The sequence below is a fragment of the Zootoca vivipara genome, chromosome 9 (assembly GCF_965207765.1).
Source record: "Zootoca vivipara chromosome 9, rZooViv2.hap1.1, whole genome shotgun sequence".
In the NCBI taxonomy this organism is placed as follows: Eukaryota; Metazoa; Chordata; class Lepidosauria; order Squamata; family Lacertidae; genus Zootoca; species Zootoca vivipara.
In genome coordinates this window covers 63,495,084-63,514,481 of record NC_142592.1, presented here as the reverse complement: position 1 = coordinate 63,514,481, position 19,398 = coordinate 63,495,084, and the positions used below count along the sequence as shown (strand labels likewise).

Sequence of the window (19,398 nt, the reverse complement as noted above, 5' to 3'; positions counted from 1 at the left end):
CACACCATTTGAATGGCAATGCCTATCAACTTGGGGGGAGGGCGGTCCTCTCAAATATTTTATTGTGGGACCCGAAGCCCCCACGGCCCCTAGGAGTTGGCTCCTATGGGCCCATCCCTTCCCATCTTTCTTTGCGCGTTTGCTCGCAAATAAGTCCACCGAGTTGGATAGGACACCGTCCCACCCCGCTCCGCAAGGCGGGTATCCAGATTTGTAGCCTTTCTTCAGAAGGGGGGGACGACGACAAGCTAAATCCCAATTCATTAGACACTCCTAGGCTTGCTTCGAAGTAAATCCCATTGGCAAGGAAATCTCCCCGAAAGCCGAGAGGAGACTGAGATGAGATCGTCGCATTTGCTTTTTAAATCGACCCGGTTCAGTTTGGGTGGCTCAGGGTACCCTATTCCGTCTGTGTAGGGACGGGCAGGGGAGAGGTTTTGGAGAAGTTGCGGGTGCGTCTTTGTGCAGGAAAAATGCCCCTGAAGAAAAAGGGAATTCCCCTCGGAACTCCGGAAGATTTGGCAAGCTTCGCCTTTCTCTAATGGAAAAAGGTGCGTTTGTGAGTGATGAGTAGTCACTCGGAGGCGGCAGTTCTAGACGAGGATTTTGGACAGAAAATCCCACTCCCACAGGCCTTGGTGGGACTTACTCCTGAGTAAAAATACAGAGGTCTTTCTGCAAACCGATTTTTGCTTGCGTTTGGAGAAGAGCGCGCGACTGTGTCTTCTCCGCGTTTAGGAAAGCGGGATAGGATTCCCAAACAAAACTAAACCTCCATGTGCGCTTATTCCGTAGTAGACTAAGTCAGAAACTTGGTCGGATTGAATCTAGTTTATATATGTTGAGAGGTTTCCCTGAATAACATTTATGTTGGGGAATTTGGGGCGCACTTCGCGTTAATTTGGCCTTCTCTTCACTGTGTACACCTAGGAAGGTTCTTCCTGAATTCAACGCCTCTCTCTTTTTCATCTGGAGTGAGTGCGCGGGAATTTTCAAACCGTCTTACTCTAGAGGAGTCCCATGGACGTCCGCCCGACTCAAGCCAGATAGAATAAATGCAATTATGTTAATAGCCTGGGAAACGCGTTAGGTTTGCCTGCCAAAAGATCTATTCTGCTCCTACCTTTAGCTACCTGGAGGAAAATAAATCACACTTTTTGCAGCGCACTGCCTTACTCAGAAGTACTGAACTCAACGGGATTTACTTCTACGTAGAAAATATCTCCTCAATCTGCATTCCTTCGAATGGTGCTCAGTACCCTTGTGCCTGGGCGCCAAAATAAACATCAAATAAATGTACTGTATGTATGACTGATGTCATGCAGGGCTACCGCTTGGATTTTAGAGGTGGGAAATGAATAGGCTACGATGGTCTTGCCAACTTTCCTTCCATTCTCTTGGGTCTCCCAATGGTCCCCTTCTGAGCACGTGCAGAGTGCCTTATTTATTTCATTTGTATCCCACTGTTTATCCAAGGAGCTCAAGGTGGCGCAGATACTCCCCCCCTTATCCCCACAACAACCCTGTGGGGGTAGGTTAGGCGGTGAGTGAGTGACTGGCCCAAGGCCACCCAGTGAACTTCGTGGCCGAGTGGGGAATTTGAACCCAGGTCTCCCGGGTCCTAGTCCAGCACCCTAATCATTGCACCACCCTGGTTGCCCAGACTGCCACCATTCCGCATGGCACCCCCCCCCCCACACCGCTGAAGCATAATTGGATTCCTGAAACACACGATGATCACTAGGCCTTCACCCAGGCTTGAACTCAATGGACCTTCTCTGTGTGTAAACACACAAGCACTGTAAAATAGAAAAAGATTATATATATATATATCTCCAGGCAGTCTTCAGCTACTCTCCAACCTACCCACTTTTCATTCTAATTGCATCATTTAAAGGACTTCTTTCCAAGGTTGTAGGATCCAAACAGCATTCTGACCCGGTGTGGCGATGGTAGCGTAACGTCTGTACGAGGAATCCCTCTTACACGTGTATCCAGTGCTGGGAGCCGGGACTGCATTGAATGGCTCCTTCTATTTCCGCCCTCCACACACACACACACACACCGGTCACGCTCCTTTGGCCCCTCCCGGGTGGGCACAATGGCCGTGACGTCAGCCCCCAGTGGCGTCGGCCAGGCTGGCCCAGGAAAGGGGCCTTCGGCAGAGCAGCCTCCCAATTACAACCGGTCAATCCAGTTACCAAGAGGGAGGGAGAAGAGGAGAGATCTGCTCGCAATAAACCCCCCACCTTTACAACAGCAGGCACGGTCGCTCCAGGTTTCCTCTGTTGCTGCGGTGGCTAAGAGGTTCTGGGTTCGAATCCACACACCCACTGAAGAGCTACTTCCCTTCCGGATGGAGGAGCGAGGGGAAGAGTAGCAATAATAATAACTATAACAATAATAATGGCGATGTCCCACCTAACAAGGCTGTTAGTTCATTGCTTTTCCCTGCTACGCTTTTTCTCCAGCGCGTGCAGAATGCCCCGCCCCTGATTCTCAAAACAATATTGCGAGGTAGGCTAGGCTGAAACTGCGTTCACACTATGCATTTAAAACACATAATCTCCCCCCCCCAAAGGATCCCGGGGGAACTGTAGTTTGCCCTCGCACAGAGCTATAATCCACAGCACTCTTAGCAAACTACAGTTCCCAGGATTCTTGGAGGAAATTCATATGCTTTAAATTATGCTATGTACGCCCCCTTGGTCCCAGGCATCCTAAATTTTATTTGGTAGGGAGAAGGCGGCAAATAGCACCACCCCAAAAAGCCCTCCCCTCCCCAGAAGCTGATATTATGCAGAGCTAGGAACCTTCTTCAAAGAAAACTATTTTTTACCCGTTTTATCTAATACAAACCGAGCCTTTGTATTAGATAAAATGGGGGTGAGCCATTTACATTTCGCCTGGAGTACTTTTAAAAGTGACCAAAGCTCAACATTTTTAATCGTCTTATCTTTTTTTTAAAAAAACCATTACAATTAATATTTTAAGTGTCCCAAGAGAGTGTGCGTTGAAAGATCATTTCATGTGCCCCTCCAAATACCACACGGGAATGAACACAAAGCAGGAAACCAAGCCCTTCGATTAATCGACTTTATATACTTTTCATGTAATCAATTAGTTGGGACAAGATTCCTCTGTGCCAGCCGCTAGGGACTTTTTACTCTTTTCTTTTCCCCATTACTCCTGTTTTTAAAAATAACAAAAAAAAACAAACCCGTAATCCTAACCATGTCTAAGCAGATATGTCCTATTGAATTCAACTGAATTTACTCCCAAGGGGTTAGAATCGCAGCCTAAATCGCGGGAGAGCACTGGATCAAATTTATAGTTTTGTTGTTGTTTAGTCGTGTCCGACTCTTCGTGACCCCATGGACCAGAGCACTCCAGGCACTCCTGTCTTCCACTGCTTCCCGCAGTTTGGTCGAACTCATGTTCGTAGCTTCGAGAACAATAGTTATAGTTATAGGTAAATATTCACATGAAATGATCTGGACAGATTTTTTTCTACACTGCAGTTCCGATTCTTGCAGGAATCTCGCAATTCTGAATGAGGCAAAAATGTTAACGCTCTTTTAACTGCCACGAGTAGTTGGCAAAGGAGACACATACAGTATGTACATTTGGGCCCTTACTTTCGGAATGGGTAAACAGCAACAGCAACAACAATTCAGGTCGTCTTTAGGCAGGCGACAAACATGTTTAATGCCACTAATCGCGGGTTCCTGCTTACTCTCAAGTTTTTTAAAATTATCTTTTAAAGTGGGCATTATTTGTACGTTTCCGGGCTGCGATCTACAAACCATGGGGGGGGGGGGAATTCTTCTAAGCTTTACTCTGAGTAGACTCATTGAACTTAATTAACACGCCTAAATTCGGCCCATTAATCTCAAACGGGTCGGCTCTGAGTAAAAGTTAGTTGAACGCCACCCATTGCGATTCTTACTCCGAAGTAAGCCCCACTGTATTCAAGGGGACTCGCTGCTATCAAGGGTGCATAGGATCGTAGCCTCAATCCGGAGTCAATGATTGAGCGTCGGGAATATTTGGGTCTGTCCTGTGGCGCCTGAGGATTACTGGTATCTGTGCTCAAAGAAGGGATTCCCCACCCCCTCCCCTTTTGGTTAGGAAAGTGTTAAATTACGCCCCAAGCAACTCCTAGACATCTCTGATCATCAAAACAGACTGGAGATGCAAATCTGTCAGTGAAGGCGGAAAAAAAAACAGAGGAAAAAAAGGGGGAAATAAAAGCCTTGAACCCGATCCACAAACCAATTAAGCTGAAACATTAGGACCATCTCCCCGCACATTTAGCTTAAAACTGATGTAGTGATAACTTTGGTGGAACTTCCATAGACTTCCAGCGGTGTGGAGGCTACTATCCTCTGAGCATTTACGCGCCAGCAGAACACATTAAACTCAAGCGGGGCTTCCCTCTGTGAGTAAGCACGCTTACTCTCGGCCTACATTAACACTCGTGAAGCCAAATGCTTTCGCTTAACTGGGTGGTGGATCCTGCGAAGGGATTGCAGTACAGCATTAGGAGATCTCTCTCTCTCTCTCTCAATGTGTGTCTTATCCACACACACACATATTTTTACATTAAAAACAAACAACGTCCAGCACAGGGAAAATGACAATTAACAGAGCGCTCTCTCTCTCGCTCGCTAAATTAAAATGCAACTACTAGCATTTCAGAAAACCAATACTCGTGTCCCTTACGCATTTTTTAAACACTTGTCTAATTCTTCCCAACAACAGTTTGATCCCCCAGTTCAACCCACTTTATTGTATTCAAGGTCTGGGCAAGTGGGAGTAAGGGCGACAAGAGAAGCCGGGTGGAGCCGGAGCAGCGGAAAGGAAGACGATGCAACTTGTTGCACTTAAAAGATAACACCCCCCCCCTCAAAATAATAATAATAAATGCTCAGGACGAAAATAGTTCCTCCGGGTTCTTGATTTTGAATGAACCACTAGGGGATGCAATGGCTCAATGGAGAGAACGTTGAGAGAGTAGTTAAAAGTTCGAACGCGAGGCGAGCAGCCAATCGCTGACGGCTTTGGCCAGCAGACGGCTCTTGCTGCTTCCTGATTGGCTCCGAGGATAACCCTTCCTTTCTCCTCCAGCCCCTTTCATTTTCGCAAGCCAAGTGGCCCGTGGAGCAGCTCAGGGGCCGAAGCCTCGCAAACGGCTCAGCCTTCGCCTCTTCTTCGGACCAGATGCAGGGTTATTATGGGACAGTTAATGGTTTTGAGAATTGAAGTCCACAAGTCAAATCAACTCCTTGCCACCCCACTTTCAGACTTTCTCCCAGTGGCTCCCTTTCACCTGCAAGCAAGAATCCTAAACACAGCTCCCTCCGGGGATTAGAATAGTTGTGATCACATTGATATTTCCTCAGTTTTTTTTACTCCCGAGGCTCGGTCCCTTGCCGTTTCATTCTCGGCAGAACGCGAACGGGGGAAGAAAACACGTGCACTCTCTCCTTACTTGCTAAAGTCGAGCTTGCCATTATTTTAAATATTACCCCTCTCCGTTTGCCAAAGCACACTTGAGCTGATCAACTCTCAAACCCCCCCCCTTTGTTTTGCGTGTGAACAGCCCTCTAAGTACTAAATTCGCCCGTACTTATGCTCAGAGATAAGAGGCCAACTCGTATCACAATATAGATAGCCACCCAGTTTAGTGTCCTTACATTATATGGTGCCCAGTCCTTCCTCTGAAATGATGATCCAATAAAATAAAAATCATTAATAATAATAGAGGGCTGATTTCTCCCCCCCCCAAAAAAAATTAATTTATAGGAACTCAAACTTTACTTGAGATGGTTAAGTCTTTCTCCACCGCCCTCAAAATGAGTTTATTTCTTTCCGGCTCCGGTACGTGTGGGTGGAAGGGAGGTGTGTTTTCTTTTGGGGGGGAGGAGGAAGAGGAGGGGAAGGGATCAGCCCTAGTTAGCTTGCTTCCTTTCCTCACTCCCTGCCCGTCCCCCTGTCCCTCCTCGTTCAGGGACAGGCTCCACCCCCTCCCTGCCGATGACACTGGAACCTCCTTAAGTTCTGTCTCGCCGCAGCTGTCTGTGGATACTGAGCCGGCTGGCGCCATCCCGGTTCTTTCAGAAATAATGCCCTCCCTTTAAAAAGAAAAAAGAAAAGCAAGAGAGAGGGAGAGGGAAGGAAGGAAGGAAAGGGGGGGGAAGGAGGAGGAGGGCAGGCGAGAGGTGGAGTGAAATGAGGAGGACAATTTGAGCCGATCAAGTACTCCCTGGCTTTTCTCGTACAACTTTTCCGAGGGTGCTTATGTATTCATTTTTTCTTCCTTTCTTGTCTTCCTTCCTTCCTTTCTTTTTGGGCTCCTCGCACAACGTAGTTTCTCCTTCTCCCCCTTTCCTTTCTCGTTTCTTCAGCATGCTCTTAGAAATAGCATTTTAAAACGTCCGCAAAGTTGTTGTTTTTTTTGGGGGGGGGCAACGTTTGCTGATTTTTGAAAAGGGGGGGAGGAGGAGGAGGAGAGATGCTCCCCGCCGCAAAAAACAGCACCCACCCACCAACGCACTCCAAAACAACCTAAAAAAAGAGGGGGAAAGAAAGGCGAGGAGAGGGGAAAGTAATCTCTCCAACAAACTAGAAAATCAATACAAAAAGAAAAGAAAAGCGAACTTCTCACCGCCGCTTCTGCAGGTGAAATTGGCCAAACAGGAGACTGTGCGGGAGGCGGTGTCTGTCTGTCTTTCTTTCTTTTTAAGCCTAAGAGAGGCAGAGAGGCGAGAGGGTAGGACAGCGCTGCGGCACAGGCTGAGCGCTCAGAGATCCCTGCGGCCAATTTCGCTGCGAGGCTGCGGAGATCGAAAGAGAAAGAGCGAGATGGTGCCTTCGCTTGGCGGATAGGTGAGTCGCGAAGACTTTAGCTTGTTTGAAAAGGCCAGGGGGGGGGGGCGAGATAAGAGAGGCACAGGAGGTGGACTTTTGCAGGGGCTTGGGGAGGGGGGCGCATTTTCTGTGCGCGTAAATGAAAATATCCCATTGTTTTAAAAGTTTTTTAAACCAAGTTTTCTCTCTCTCCCCCCTCCTCCTTTCTCTCTCTCCTTTTCTCTCCCCCCCCCTTCCATTACAGGTGATCGACCCAAGGCAGGCAAGCTCTCTCCGAGGAGAGGAAAACTGCTCTTGCCTCTCGCTGCTTGCAGACCCCCCCCCCCGTCTCTCTCCAGCCACCCCCACCCATTTTGGGGGAGACGGTTATTTAAGCAACACCTTTTCCTTGCACCTAGACAGACACTTTCCAAATCTCTCCTTCTCTCCAGTCCTTCGGGCGACTCACTTTGACGAACTTTTTTTTTGGGTGTGTGTGTGTGTGTGTGTGTGTGTGCGCGTGTTTAATTAATTCAGGTGTTGGCATTTGTAAAAGTTATTTCCCCAGCTCGGTGTCTCTTTTCCCCGCTCCATTAAAAAAAAATTATTATTATTTTGCACGGGTGTGTGTGTGTGTGAGAGAGAGAGAGGGGAAGAGAGGCCAGAAAACCTTTGTTGCAACCGACCGACCCAAACCCCACCGCCACTGATCGTGAGAACACGATGGAAGTAAGCACGGATCAGCCCCGGTGGGTAAGCCACCACCACCCGGCCGTCCTCAACGGGCAGCACCCGGACTCCCACCACCCCGGACTGGGCCATTCCTACATGGATCCCACGCAGTATCCTCTGGCGGAGGAAGTGGATGTACTTTTTAACATCGACGGGCAAGGCAACCACGTCTCTCCGTATTACGGCAACTCGGTTCGGGCGACGGTGCAGCGCTACCCCCCGGCCCATCACGGTGAGTGCCAGGATCCCAGCAGATCCCGGGGAGGAGGGCGACCCGCTTCTCTCCTCCTCCCGCTTTGCTTTCTCTCTCTGTCTTCCCTCCAATAACTGCTACACTTTGACAGCCAGCGACGAGCCCCGGAAACTAGACAGAGAAAAGCAGGCGCTCTCTCTCTCTCGCTCTCTGCTCTTTCTGCATGCTTGGTCTTCTAAACTGCTGATTTAATGCAAGCTCAAAAGCCATTAGCAACTGACAAGAGAGAGGGTCGTTTCTGGGAAATACCAGGTCTCTGTCTCTCGCTCAGGCTCGGCCTTTTCCTGGTGGAAGAGGATGAGCTCTGGGCCTCTTTGCAAACCAGCCACGCTCCCCGCGTGGAAAGTGCTCCCTGCTGCCCCGATCCTATAGCATGCTTTAAAAAAATATTACTCGGGTAGCAAAACTCTCCCTTTTTTTTCTTTTTTCTTTGGTTCAACGGGATTTTCTTCCCCAATACGTGTGCACTGGGTTAGAGGCTGAGGTCGCGCCAGCTTCCCTTGGGACTTTTTTTCCTCCCTTGCAAATGTGTCCTAAGATGTGCTGAATCCCAATTATTTGAGAAGAAACGTCCCAATGGCCTCTGCGGAACCGGCTTGCACACGCAAATCCGATTTAAACTGCAGTCCGGTTGCAGCCACTAGCTAGCAAGCCCCACTAAAACTCAGCGGCGCTTCCTTCCGAGTAGAAATGCCTCGCTTTGCATCGCCAGGTTGAATGCCGATGCTTGCTTGGGCGGTAGGGATTGAGGCCCACGGAACTGAGCGCGAGGCTTACTTGCGAGTAAATGTTGGACTAGGGACGGATTGTAACGTTTGTGGGTTTCAAGCAGCTTGGGAACTTCAGCTGGGTGGTGGATGGGGCCCGTTTGGGCAAAAAGCAGGGGCTATCTAGTAGCCATACTGAAGCACTTTGAAATCCTCATGGATTTCCGCAGGATTCCCACGCTTTTAAGAGGAGCCAGTCCCGTGCTCTTTTACCTAAGATGAAATCTACTGCACGCTTGTTTCCGAGTAAACGTGTCCCTTCTGCTGGGAGGTAGGTAGGTAGGTAGGTGGGTGGGGGTGCAGATCTTTGCTCTTTGAAAGTATTTGACTAGCTGGCTAGATCCTGCCGCTATTTTAATCCCTCGCCTTCATTGTTACATCCGGAGGCACGATCCGGAGCAGACAGGCTTCAGTGTAAACAAACAAACAAACAAACAGCCCATCAACTACGTTTACTCGGACGTAAAGTGAGCTGAAGCGGACCTCACTGAGGACTTAAGACCGCATGCAAATAGTTTCAGAAGTTTGTCCTTAACAGAAATTGTGGCTAGTTAGAAACCAACACGTCTCCCCCACTCAGCCACCCCCTGCTCACTTTGAAAGCCCGCGCGCGTGTTTTTTTTTAAATTATCCCTTGTCTGTCATTTCTAGTTTTTAATATTACTAGTAATGATGCCGCTGCAAAAGACAACAGGCTCCTTTTGACAGTGATTATGAAACCACTTGGGAAAGAGTGGGGGGGGACCTTCCCAGTTGGGCGATGAAAAGACAAACTTGAACCGTTCTAAACTAGAACTCTGGGAGGGAAAAAAGAGAGAGAGATGTAATGACTTAGCCTCCGGGCTGAGATGTTAGAATTAAAAGCTGTCAGGGAAAATAAGTGATATGATTGTCTCCCTGGGACTTCGTCCCATTAGTATGTATGATCCTGTACTGAATATTCACAGAAGCAATACAATAGCACCTTGCCAGGACAATTTGGCCTGCCAGTTTTCGGAGTGACACAGAACGCTTCCTCAAGCGGGATGGGAACAAAGCACAGGCAGTCAAAAGTTTCTTAAGGTTTTTTTAAAATATACACAGCGAAATATAAATATATTAAAGTAGTGAGAAACAGTGCAAGAGCCTATTCTGTCTACTTAGAAGTAAGGCCTACTGAGTTTGATGGAGCTTACTTCCAAGTAAACACTGCAGTCCGAGCCTCTACCCAGGAGCGGGTCCCTTTAACTTCTCAGGGACTGCAGCCTTTAACCGCGTGCTTAACAATCTGCTCCAAGCCAACTAAAAGTATTTAACTTTGGGCTGGGTCGTGCTCATTCCTGTTTGATTTTAGCATTCACCCTGAGGTGCTCTGTGTGGCTCCCAAGCTCACCCACTTAGTTTGATCTTTCTAAAAGGATTAATTTACTCTCTCTTGCTGTGAAATTTTATTCTAGAATGAATTTTTAAAACTCGCCTGGTAAAAGGGTGAAAAAATAAGAATGCAGTAGGCAGGAATGTATATGCAGTTAAGGAGAGCACGATAAATTGGTGGATGAGAAAATAATATTTGTGAATATATAACTCAGATATATTCACCCCCCCCCCCAAAAAAAATAACAAACCGCAGACTTCTTCAACTGCAGAATTAGCTCTCGATTTTCAAGCCCTTCTCTGGTTCCCCTCGCCCAAAAATTGGGAAGTAAAGTTGGGGGTGGCGGAAGAGAACTAAATTTCCCCAAATATTTTAAAGACCAAAAAAGCCGCCTCCTCCTTCTCCAACGCCTCCGGGGAACTGAATGAGCAATATTAATCCCTGATTAGTAATTGCCTTGCCCCGCTGTTAGTCTTTACAAGACATTTCAAAATATCATTAACCCTTCCCCTCCGAGTTGCAAAACAATCGCTTTGATCTAACGTGAATTTGAGTGACTCTGACGCTGCCTGCCCAAGAGCGTTTTCACACGTGAGGACTAAACTGGGTTAGAAGGAAATCTCTCTCCATACCCTCAGAAGATTATTCATTGTTCCAAAATACCCATTCGATTTAAAAAGGGGTCCCTTTTCAAACCCACCCTCGCCCCTACCGTCAACAATATGCACACACGGCAGAATAGATTACTAGGTCTATTTCGTTTTTCTTGTGAAAGTTACCTAGTTTATCTCTTCTTGGGCAAACGCCTCGTCCCCCCCCCCCCCAGCACAGAGCCAAAGAATTTTGGGGTTTTGCTTGTTGCTGGTTCACCCTTGATTTAATTGGGACTGACTTCCAAAACGAACCTGGTAAGATCGTAGTTTGGCTGTGTAGCAGGCAAGGGGACGCCAGTGGGTTTAAAAAACAAAGATCCTAGCTTAACTTGGGCGGCTGGAGAGAGCTTGCTCCAGAACTTTGATTTCTTCATCTGGTTACAAAGTCTTCAAGTCTGGTTACAAAGCAAGAGTTTAGGTAGTTGTGCTTACAAAATCTGCACCTATCTATCAGATCGGAATCGCCTCTGTATATTTGAGCTCCCGGAATAATTCACAATATCACTAAAACAGCAACAGGAGAAAGCTGGCTTGATAAGTTGCAGATTCCCCCTCCGTTTACCCATTAGAGTAGACTGCTCAAATCCCCAGTCAATTGCAACTTGGTCAATTAAAATGAAAGGCAAGATGTTTCTAGATCCTCAACCTGAACTCATTTTTTTAAAGGCATGAATGCCTGTTTGATTTTGCCTCTCTGTGGAAAATGTCCTGGTTACAGTTACTTGGAAGGAAGCCCCATGGATTTAAGAAGCACCTTAACACGTGGTTAGGATTGGGGAGAGACCCTGTTAAAATCCTAACTTGGGAAACTGTAGAAGTCATTGATTTGAATGGGAACTTCTTGCTTCAGAATACATATAATGAGGATGTCCTCTTTCTCTGTGTGTGAATGCTTTAAGCTTGAGCATGTACATGTTTACTCAGATGTAAGTCCCCTTGAGTTGATCAGGGCTCATTTCCAAGGAAGTGTAAAAAGGAGAACTGCCTCAATTTGGATCGTTAGATAGATTTCTGGTTCAAAAACCAACACAGGTAGACTCGGGGAAACTTTTAACAGCTACCATGAGAAATTCTTGTGGAAGAAGTAAAATTTGGAGCTGTCTGACTGATGGAGGTTTATTTTTTAGTGGGGGTGGTGGTGGTGAAGAAGAAAGAAAAAGGAAAAAAAACTTGCTCAAATAATTATCCATAATAATAATAGAATTTTTTAAAAAAGACATTTTCAGTTAGCTTTTGGCATGTGTCGCTGAACGACATACTGGAAAACTGCCTTTCTTGCTTCGATCGTAAACCTATTAAATTGGAATTAATACTTCCAAGTACTTGGATTTAGCATGTTAATTTGTGTGTGTGGGGACTGCCACCCAGTCAGCCACAGGTTGACTTAAAGTGTTTCTCATTGGTTTCAACAAGATGCTAGTTGCAATCTGAAAGCTGTAACGTCATATGTGTCTACTCGGGAGTAATCCCCACTGAGCACAAGGAGGTGACTGTGGAAACGCAGGTATTTTGTATTTGCAATCATACACCAGGCCAGGTTTTCTGGTACCCATGCATGTTTATCTGGGAGGCGGTTGTATGTAATTTGGTGAGACTTCTGAGTAAATATGCAGCATTTTGGACTGCATAGGGCTTTCTTGGAAAGGAGGCTGCAAGGTCTGAAACAGGATATTTTAATAATAACCAGGAATTTTAAAAGCCCGTTTAAAAAGATGTGCAGTGTTTGCTTTCTGAAGATTACTCCACTTTTACTCCCAAGCATGGCATAGGTTTGAAACTTGATTTCTGTGAGGTGCAGGCATGATCCTAAACATGTTTCCTCAAAAGTAAACTCCCCTGAAGTCCATGGGCTTATTTGCTAGCCTTAGCAGGAACTAAGACTGATTGAGCTGAGGTGTCTTACATCTGAGTAGACCTGCTTAAGATCAGGTTGTTGAAGTCTGAACTCCAACGTGTTGGGCTGATTTTTCTAGTGAACATTATTTAAGTGCCCTGGGCTCCCTTTGGGGAGAAGTGCAGGATATAAATTTAATGATTAACAATCATATGTATTACAAAGATATGGGCAGGCAAAATCAGCGCTTCAAGAGGTAGGGAGCTGAAAGAAGTCTGGCTTAAATCTATCCTTCTGGCCTAACTGGGTGATTATTCCTACTGCCCGATGCTGTTGCAAAGTTCCCCCTGCTTTCTTGCAAAAGGTGGGAGTCCTTGTTATGGGTTTTTGTCAATTTCACGTGACCTCCTGGTTCAAGATGCCTGCAGGATTGATTGGGGAAGGCCCATTAGCGGGGATTGATTTGTGCAAGGGGTGAGAAGGGGGAGCATTGAGAAAAGAGAGAAAGAAATCTGAATGGGATCATTCACGGAAAAAGGAATGATTGTCCTCAGTTACACTTTACCTTAGAGTCCGTGTGAGAGTGTAAACACCGAATTGGAGCCTGCGCGCGTGTTCACAGGCAACTTAGCTCCTGGTACATTTTATCCACTCGTGACATTCTTCTAGAGCAGGCACGTCCAACAGGTAGATTGTGATCTACCAGTAGATCACTGGATGTCTGTGGTAGATCACTGCTAGATCACTGGCACCCCTAAAAAAAGCTCACCCAAAATTTTCCTTCTCCCTAGAAAAAGCTGAACTATGACATGAAGCTCTAAACAAAAATGGGCCTCCCTCCCTCCTAAAAGAAGCTCAACAAGTTTGACCTAACCCCCCCCAAACAGGGCTTCCCTTCCTTAAAAAAACTCAACAGCTTTGACCTGAACCCCCCAAAAGGGGGTAGATCACTCCCAGTTTTAAACTCTGTGAGTAGATCAGAGTCTCTTGGGAGGTGGCCACCCCTGTTCTAGAGAAGCGTGCATAAGACCCTTGTCTTCTCACCTTCTTAAGAAGCACACACATAGGTAAATGGAAGGAAGGGCCCTTTCACATGATACCCACAGCAAACTCTATGTTACCTGCTCCGGAGTCCTGGGCTTTCTGACCCAGAAGGGTTGCCAACTGATCAGAAAGGAAATGAGCTGGCTTCCTCTTCTGCCTTGAGCGGAAGGCAGCCTGACACAGTAGGGCGATATGGCAGCATTCTCACCTGTTAATGCCTGTGGAACAGAAGCCTGCTGTTAAAAGCACAGTTACAGTGTCGAGTCAAAAAGTTGCCCGCATTACCAAAGAGGGCATCTTTAAGGTCCTTTTCTTACACTGCTGCATTTTAGGTACACACTTAAAAAATGTCAGGTGTGAGCAAATCATAAAGCACCATTGAAACTTCCACTGAACTAAACCCCAGAATTTTAAGGGGTTGGACTAGATGATCCTAGGGGACCCTTCCAACTCTACAATTCTATTATTCTTTTATCAACTTGTATTTAAGATACAGAGGTAAATGTATTGCATGCTCATGCCTAGCCTAAGCATTTTTTACTTGGAAGTATTTTAAGCTCCACGGTAATCAGTGTAATGTGCTTGGCAGTCAATGTTTAGGCTGTTTAGGCTTGGGATTTATGGGTCAGAAACCTACACACACCCCAAACCTGAAGTTGGAGTTAGTCCCCATTTATTCCAAAAAGTTGTACTTCCAACTCTTGAGTTTGAGATCTGAGTGTTGGAGAGTTTTGTCTTTGGGCCTGACCTAATCCAACACACATTTCCTTGAAAAACAATTACCACTTTGTTGAATTAGATTTCAATTTACACTCCATCATAAAAATCAGTAATGGATGATAAATCCACCAGTTTGAAATGAGCCTGTCTTCTATGTAGATGTCTGTTTCCCTTCCAAATAACCACCTCATCTTGAAACATATTTCCTCTAACACACCTGCCTCTATTCTGTTTATTTACTACAACTGAAAATCGCTTCCAAGTAAGTAGATTAATTTTTAAAACATGGAGAGGGGGAGGAAAACCTCAGACTGCTTTTTCTTTTTTATTTAAAAACATCAAGTACCGGTATTAGGTTTATGTAAATTTCCCACTGTATTTTTAATAATACCAACAAAATATTCTTAAGGCAAAAGATCTGATATATTGACCTATTAGATTGTTGTTGGAATATGCTTTGCAACTTGAATGCATCAATTTTATGTAGCAATTCAAACTTTTGCCTCTTGTTTTCTCCATTCTCTGCTGCTGTCTTCTGCTTCAATACTGGGGTAACACCCCATTTGGGATTATGTCGTGTGTGAACCAATTATTTATGAGAACTGAGGAAGTTCAGGCCTGGGGAGGGAGGGCAAATGCAGCTCTCTAGACCTCTGTTGAGCTGTCCCCAGTCCGTATCTCTCACTGGTCCATACCATCATCACTTTTGACTCTCCATGAATGCTTTTGACTGCATGAGATGTGGCTTTCAACTCTTGAGAATGCCCTTTTGTGCCTGGATGGAGAGATGTCTATGTCTATGTGGGTGTGTCTCAAAACCTCTGGCTTTTGCATGGCCTATTGGACAAAGGCTCTATCCTCTGTAGCCTCGTCCACCACGGTCATGTGGCCCTCAGAAGCTTGTATTATGAGGGAATGTGGCCCTTCAGTGAAAAAAATCTCCCCCTCTACCACTAAACACCGAGAGAGATTATTTAGCATTTGGAGTAATGATCCCCACAGTGATGTGGGAAAAGGTTGAGGAGCTTTTATGGAAATCCACTAGTCCCACCGCCTAATTTTAGCAACATTCTAGCCTTCTAAAAATAACAGCTGAAGGGGTTGAGTGCGAACACAGCACAAGACCCAAGTGGGATCTACTCAGAGAAGACCCACTCAAATTAATAGACCTAAATTAGTCATGCCCATTGATGCTGATGGGCCTATTCTGAGCATGAGTCATGTTGGAAACAAGACACAATCCCCCGTCACATTTGCTCCAAAGTAGTCCTATCGGAGACCGCCCTGGAGAGAGGCGGCAATTTGATGCACACTGAATTTGTTAAACTTGTTGGAACTTACTTCTGAGTAGCCCTGTACTGAATTGCAGTGTCAGTTGGGTCGGGACCATCACCATTCCTCTCCACTTCTGACCTCAGACTTCTATCCTGAGCAGGGCTAGCCCACCTATAGAGGCAAAGGAGACATTTGCCTAAGGTAGGGCAGCCGAATTTCCATGGCTCCTGCTAAGTAAATGCCACTTCCTCTCATTTGGCAGGATGCAGAGGCTTTAAAGCGCTTGGGTGTGATTAGTCTTGAGCTCAAAGCGTTGGCATTTGAGTTTGAGAAGGTGGGCGGCAACGCTTCTGTTTTGCACATGGGAGCCAACGCTTCCTCCCTGCGAACCTCAAATCGATCGAGGGATTTCCGTTTTGGGTTGCCAACAGATCTGTACTCAAGGCATTCCTCGACTGGAGCCCTGGGAGAGCACCCCTTTTGCATGCAGAAGGTCCCAGGTGTAGTTCCTAGCATTGGCAGCCAGTTCTGGGAATATCCCTGGTCTGAAACCCTGAAGAGCCACCGCCTATGAAAAATACCGAGCTAGGTGGACCATTGGCCCGACTCTGTTCCAGCTGAGCCCATCTGACTTACGGGTCCCTAAGCTGTCCCACCACCCTTTCCTCCTTTGGGGAGACGTTGGCTAACAGGGAACTGCTTTTGTCTTTCTGTCCTAGCAGGTGGTCAGGTGTGCCGCCCGCCATTGCTGCATGGTTCTCTCCCTTGGCTGGATGGGAGCAAGGCTTTGGGAAGCCACCACAGCACCGCCCCTTGGAACCTCAGCCCCTTCTCCAAGACCCCCATCCACCACAGCTCGCCGGGACCTCTCTCCGTCTACCCTCCAGCGTCCTCCTCCACTTTGTCTGCGGGCCACTCCAGCCCACATCTCTTCACCTTCCCGCCGACCCCTCCCAAAGATGTCTCCCCGGATCCCTCCATCTCCACCCCAGGCTCCACTGGGTCCAGCCGGCAAGAGGAGAAAGAGTGTATTAAGTACCAGGTGTCCCTGGCCGAAACCATGAAGCTGGAGTCTTCTCATTCCCGAAGCAGCATGGCCTCATTAGGAGGGGCCTCCTCAGCTCATCACCCCATCTCCACTTACCCTTCCTACGTCCCTGAATACGGCTCTGGACTTTTCCCTCCCAGCAGCCTGCTGGGGGGATCGCCGACCGGCTTCGGGTGCAAATCCAGACCGAAAGCACGTTCCAGCACAGGTAGGGTCCTTAATGGATTCTTAAAATTCTTCTGTTTCAGGTTCAGGAAAGACTTAAAAAAATGAGCAAAGGTTAAGGACTGGGAGGAATAATAATATGGGGCAAAAGGGGATTGTATGGGTTTTCAGCTGCAAATTCAGATCAAAGAGCTTCCGGAGCAGGCAAGGTGCTAAATGGATGACCAGCAACCAGTTAGAAGCCAACTCTTGCTTTATTTTTTAAAAAGAAGCCAAGGATCATTATAAGCAGAAAGCAAACTCTGGCAATGCAAAGGGATCAAGCAGATACCACAGAAGCTTTCTTCCTAGAATACTGTTGCATTCCACAACAGTTGCTATATTTTACTCTTCCTTTAGAAAGATCAGAACAAGCTAAGGTGGGTTTCCTTCTGGTCTCCCAGCCAGGGCTTGACCAGAGGTGGGGTGGGTTAGCTTTAACAATGCAACAACATCTCCAGATTCTCCCAGGCTATTCACTGTTCACTCTGTCCATTTGCACATGAGAAACTCAATTGATTTTTAATGGGGATCATTTACCAGAAGAGGGAATCTTGCACGTGTTTCCAGAAAACTCAGCAGGCCTACTAATTTTTGATATTTGCAGGGTTTATGCACTTTCTCTGTTTTATACACAGAGATATTTGGTTTTATATTGGTCCCTCTGGCATTTAGAGACACAAATCTCTTTGGCTAGGGATCCCAATTTCACCATTATGTCTGACTAAACGTGTTGGATAGATGATTCGGTTTTCTCATTATCACATGTACTAAACCTCACTCACTCATACCACCCCACTCCTAGGTTCAGAAAGATTTGTACAAGGTGGTAGTGATTAAAAATGTTTTCCATACTCTATAGGTCAGTCCTTCCCCTTCCTATTTGATTTTTGCCTCGTGGGAGAGAGGAGCAGAGAGTTGAATCAGATTTAAGCTGAAACATCACTTCCAGCCCCACACATTCAACAAGTGGGGTGGTCCTGATGTTCACGTTAGGGGGCTAAAACCCAAATTCTCTAGAGCCAAATATAGCATAGGACAGGGGTCAGCAAACTTTTTCAGCAGGGGGCTGGTCCACTGTCCCTCAGACCTTGTGGGGGGCCAGACTATATTTTGGGAAAAAAATATGTATGAATTCCTATGCCCCACACATAACCCAGAGATGCTTTTAAAATAAAAGCACACATTCTACTCATGTAAAAACACCAGACAAGCACCACAAATAACCCAGAGGTGCATTTTAAATAAAAGGACACATCCTACTCATGTAGAAACACGCTGATTCCCGGATCGCCCGCGGGCCGGATTTAGAAGGCGATTGGGCCGGATCCAGCCCCGGGGCCTTAGTTTGCCTACCCATGGTATAGGACATCACCCCACTTTGATGGGTGATTAAGGACCAATGCACCCATTTTATGCAGAGATTTCACTCCTATCTAATGGATTCCATTTCACGCCTCCACAAATGGCTGTTTATCCACATATGCACACTTTTTGACTGGGAGTTCCTGCGCTGAGAACATTCAGTGAAACAGATATGACAGTGAAACTTGAGAGAGAGAATGTGGAATAGATACCGGGGATGGGGAACTTTGAGATGTGGTTAGACTACAACTCCCGTTGTCCCGGACCCTTGGCTATGGTAGCTGGGGCTGATGGGAGCTGGAGTTCAGCAACATCTGGCAAGCCACAAGTTCCCCATCCTTGTTACATTCAATATGCTTGCCAACATTTTAGCTTGGCTCAGTAGCTGACCCCTTTTAGCTGCAGCAGACATTAGGAAGGGCTCATGTTTATCCACTATTGTGAATGGTTTCACTGGTTGGCAAAGGCACAAGAGCAGGCCAAGCCAGTGTATTTTTCCAGTCAGTTGGCAATCTGTAAGACTCTGATTGTGCATTTGTCCAACAGCCCTAATCCACTGACGGATTAAAACAGCATTTGCTTTGGGTGTTTTAGCTGAAATTGACACATCAGGTGGAATTTTGACTCATGATTCTAAGCCATGGTTTGTTTAAGCCATGGATGAACAAACCATAGGTTAACTTATTTTATTTATTTATTATTTATTAGATTTATAAACCAGCCTTCACCAAAAGATCTCACAAGATAAAAACATGAGATAAAAGCACAAATAAACCATGAGTTCTCCCCACAAAAAACCATGGGTTGCTTCTTCAAAGTTTGTTTTGTTTTCCAGCTGCTCCTGCCTCATGCTTTTGCAATGTGGTGAGAGCCTTGAGTGGGGGAGAGAAAACAAACCAAAGTTAAGGAAGGGTAGTGGTATTACACGTAATCCACCATGGTTCAAAAGCCAACAACAAACCATGGCCTCAGATTGTGGTTTCTTACCAGTAAACAAACCATGGTTAAGCTGCTGAGCAGGGTTCACGTGTAACACCAAGACAGGCATTACCAAACTGCGGCCCTCCAGATGTTTTGGCCTACAACTCCCATGATCCCTAGCTAACAGGACCAGTGGTCGGGGAAGATGGGAATTGTAGTCCAAAACATCTGGAGGGATGAAGTTTGGGGATGCCTGCACTAAGACATGGTTTAATAAACTGTTAATTAACAAACTCCCATTTAGCATATGTGTAAACCAGGTGATTCGTTTTTCCTCTGCTGTTTTTTTTCTTGGATCAAGGTCTCTCTTTATTTG

At 46.3% G+C, this 19,398-nt stretch overlaps 1 protein-coding gene across 12 annotated transcripts in view; it reads left to right on the top strand.

Annotated features, from left to right (window-relative positions):
• Positions 1-19,398, top strand: part of GATA3 (GATA binding protein 3) — a 72,810-nt gene that overhangs the window by 11,881 nt on the left and 41,531 nt on the right. For 4 of the 12 annotated variants that reach the window (XM_088652566.1, XM_035127254.3, XM_088652565.1 and 1 more), the window contains exons 1-3: positions 6,092-6,891; positions 7,118-7,816; positions 16,207-16,740. In XM_088652566.1, coding sequence (XP_088508692.1) covers positions 7,576-7,816; positions 16,207-16,740 — 775 coding nt within the window. In that variant the 5' untranslated portion in view covers positions 6,092-6,891; positions 7,118-7,575. Of the gene's footprint in view, positions 1-6,086; positions 6,892-7,117; positions 7,817-16,203; positions 16,741-19,398 lie in introns of those variants that run through there. The other 8 variants (XM_088652561.1, XM_088652564.1, XM_088652560.1 and 5 more) reach the window with 4 other exon arrangements.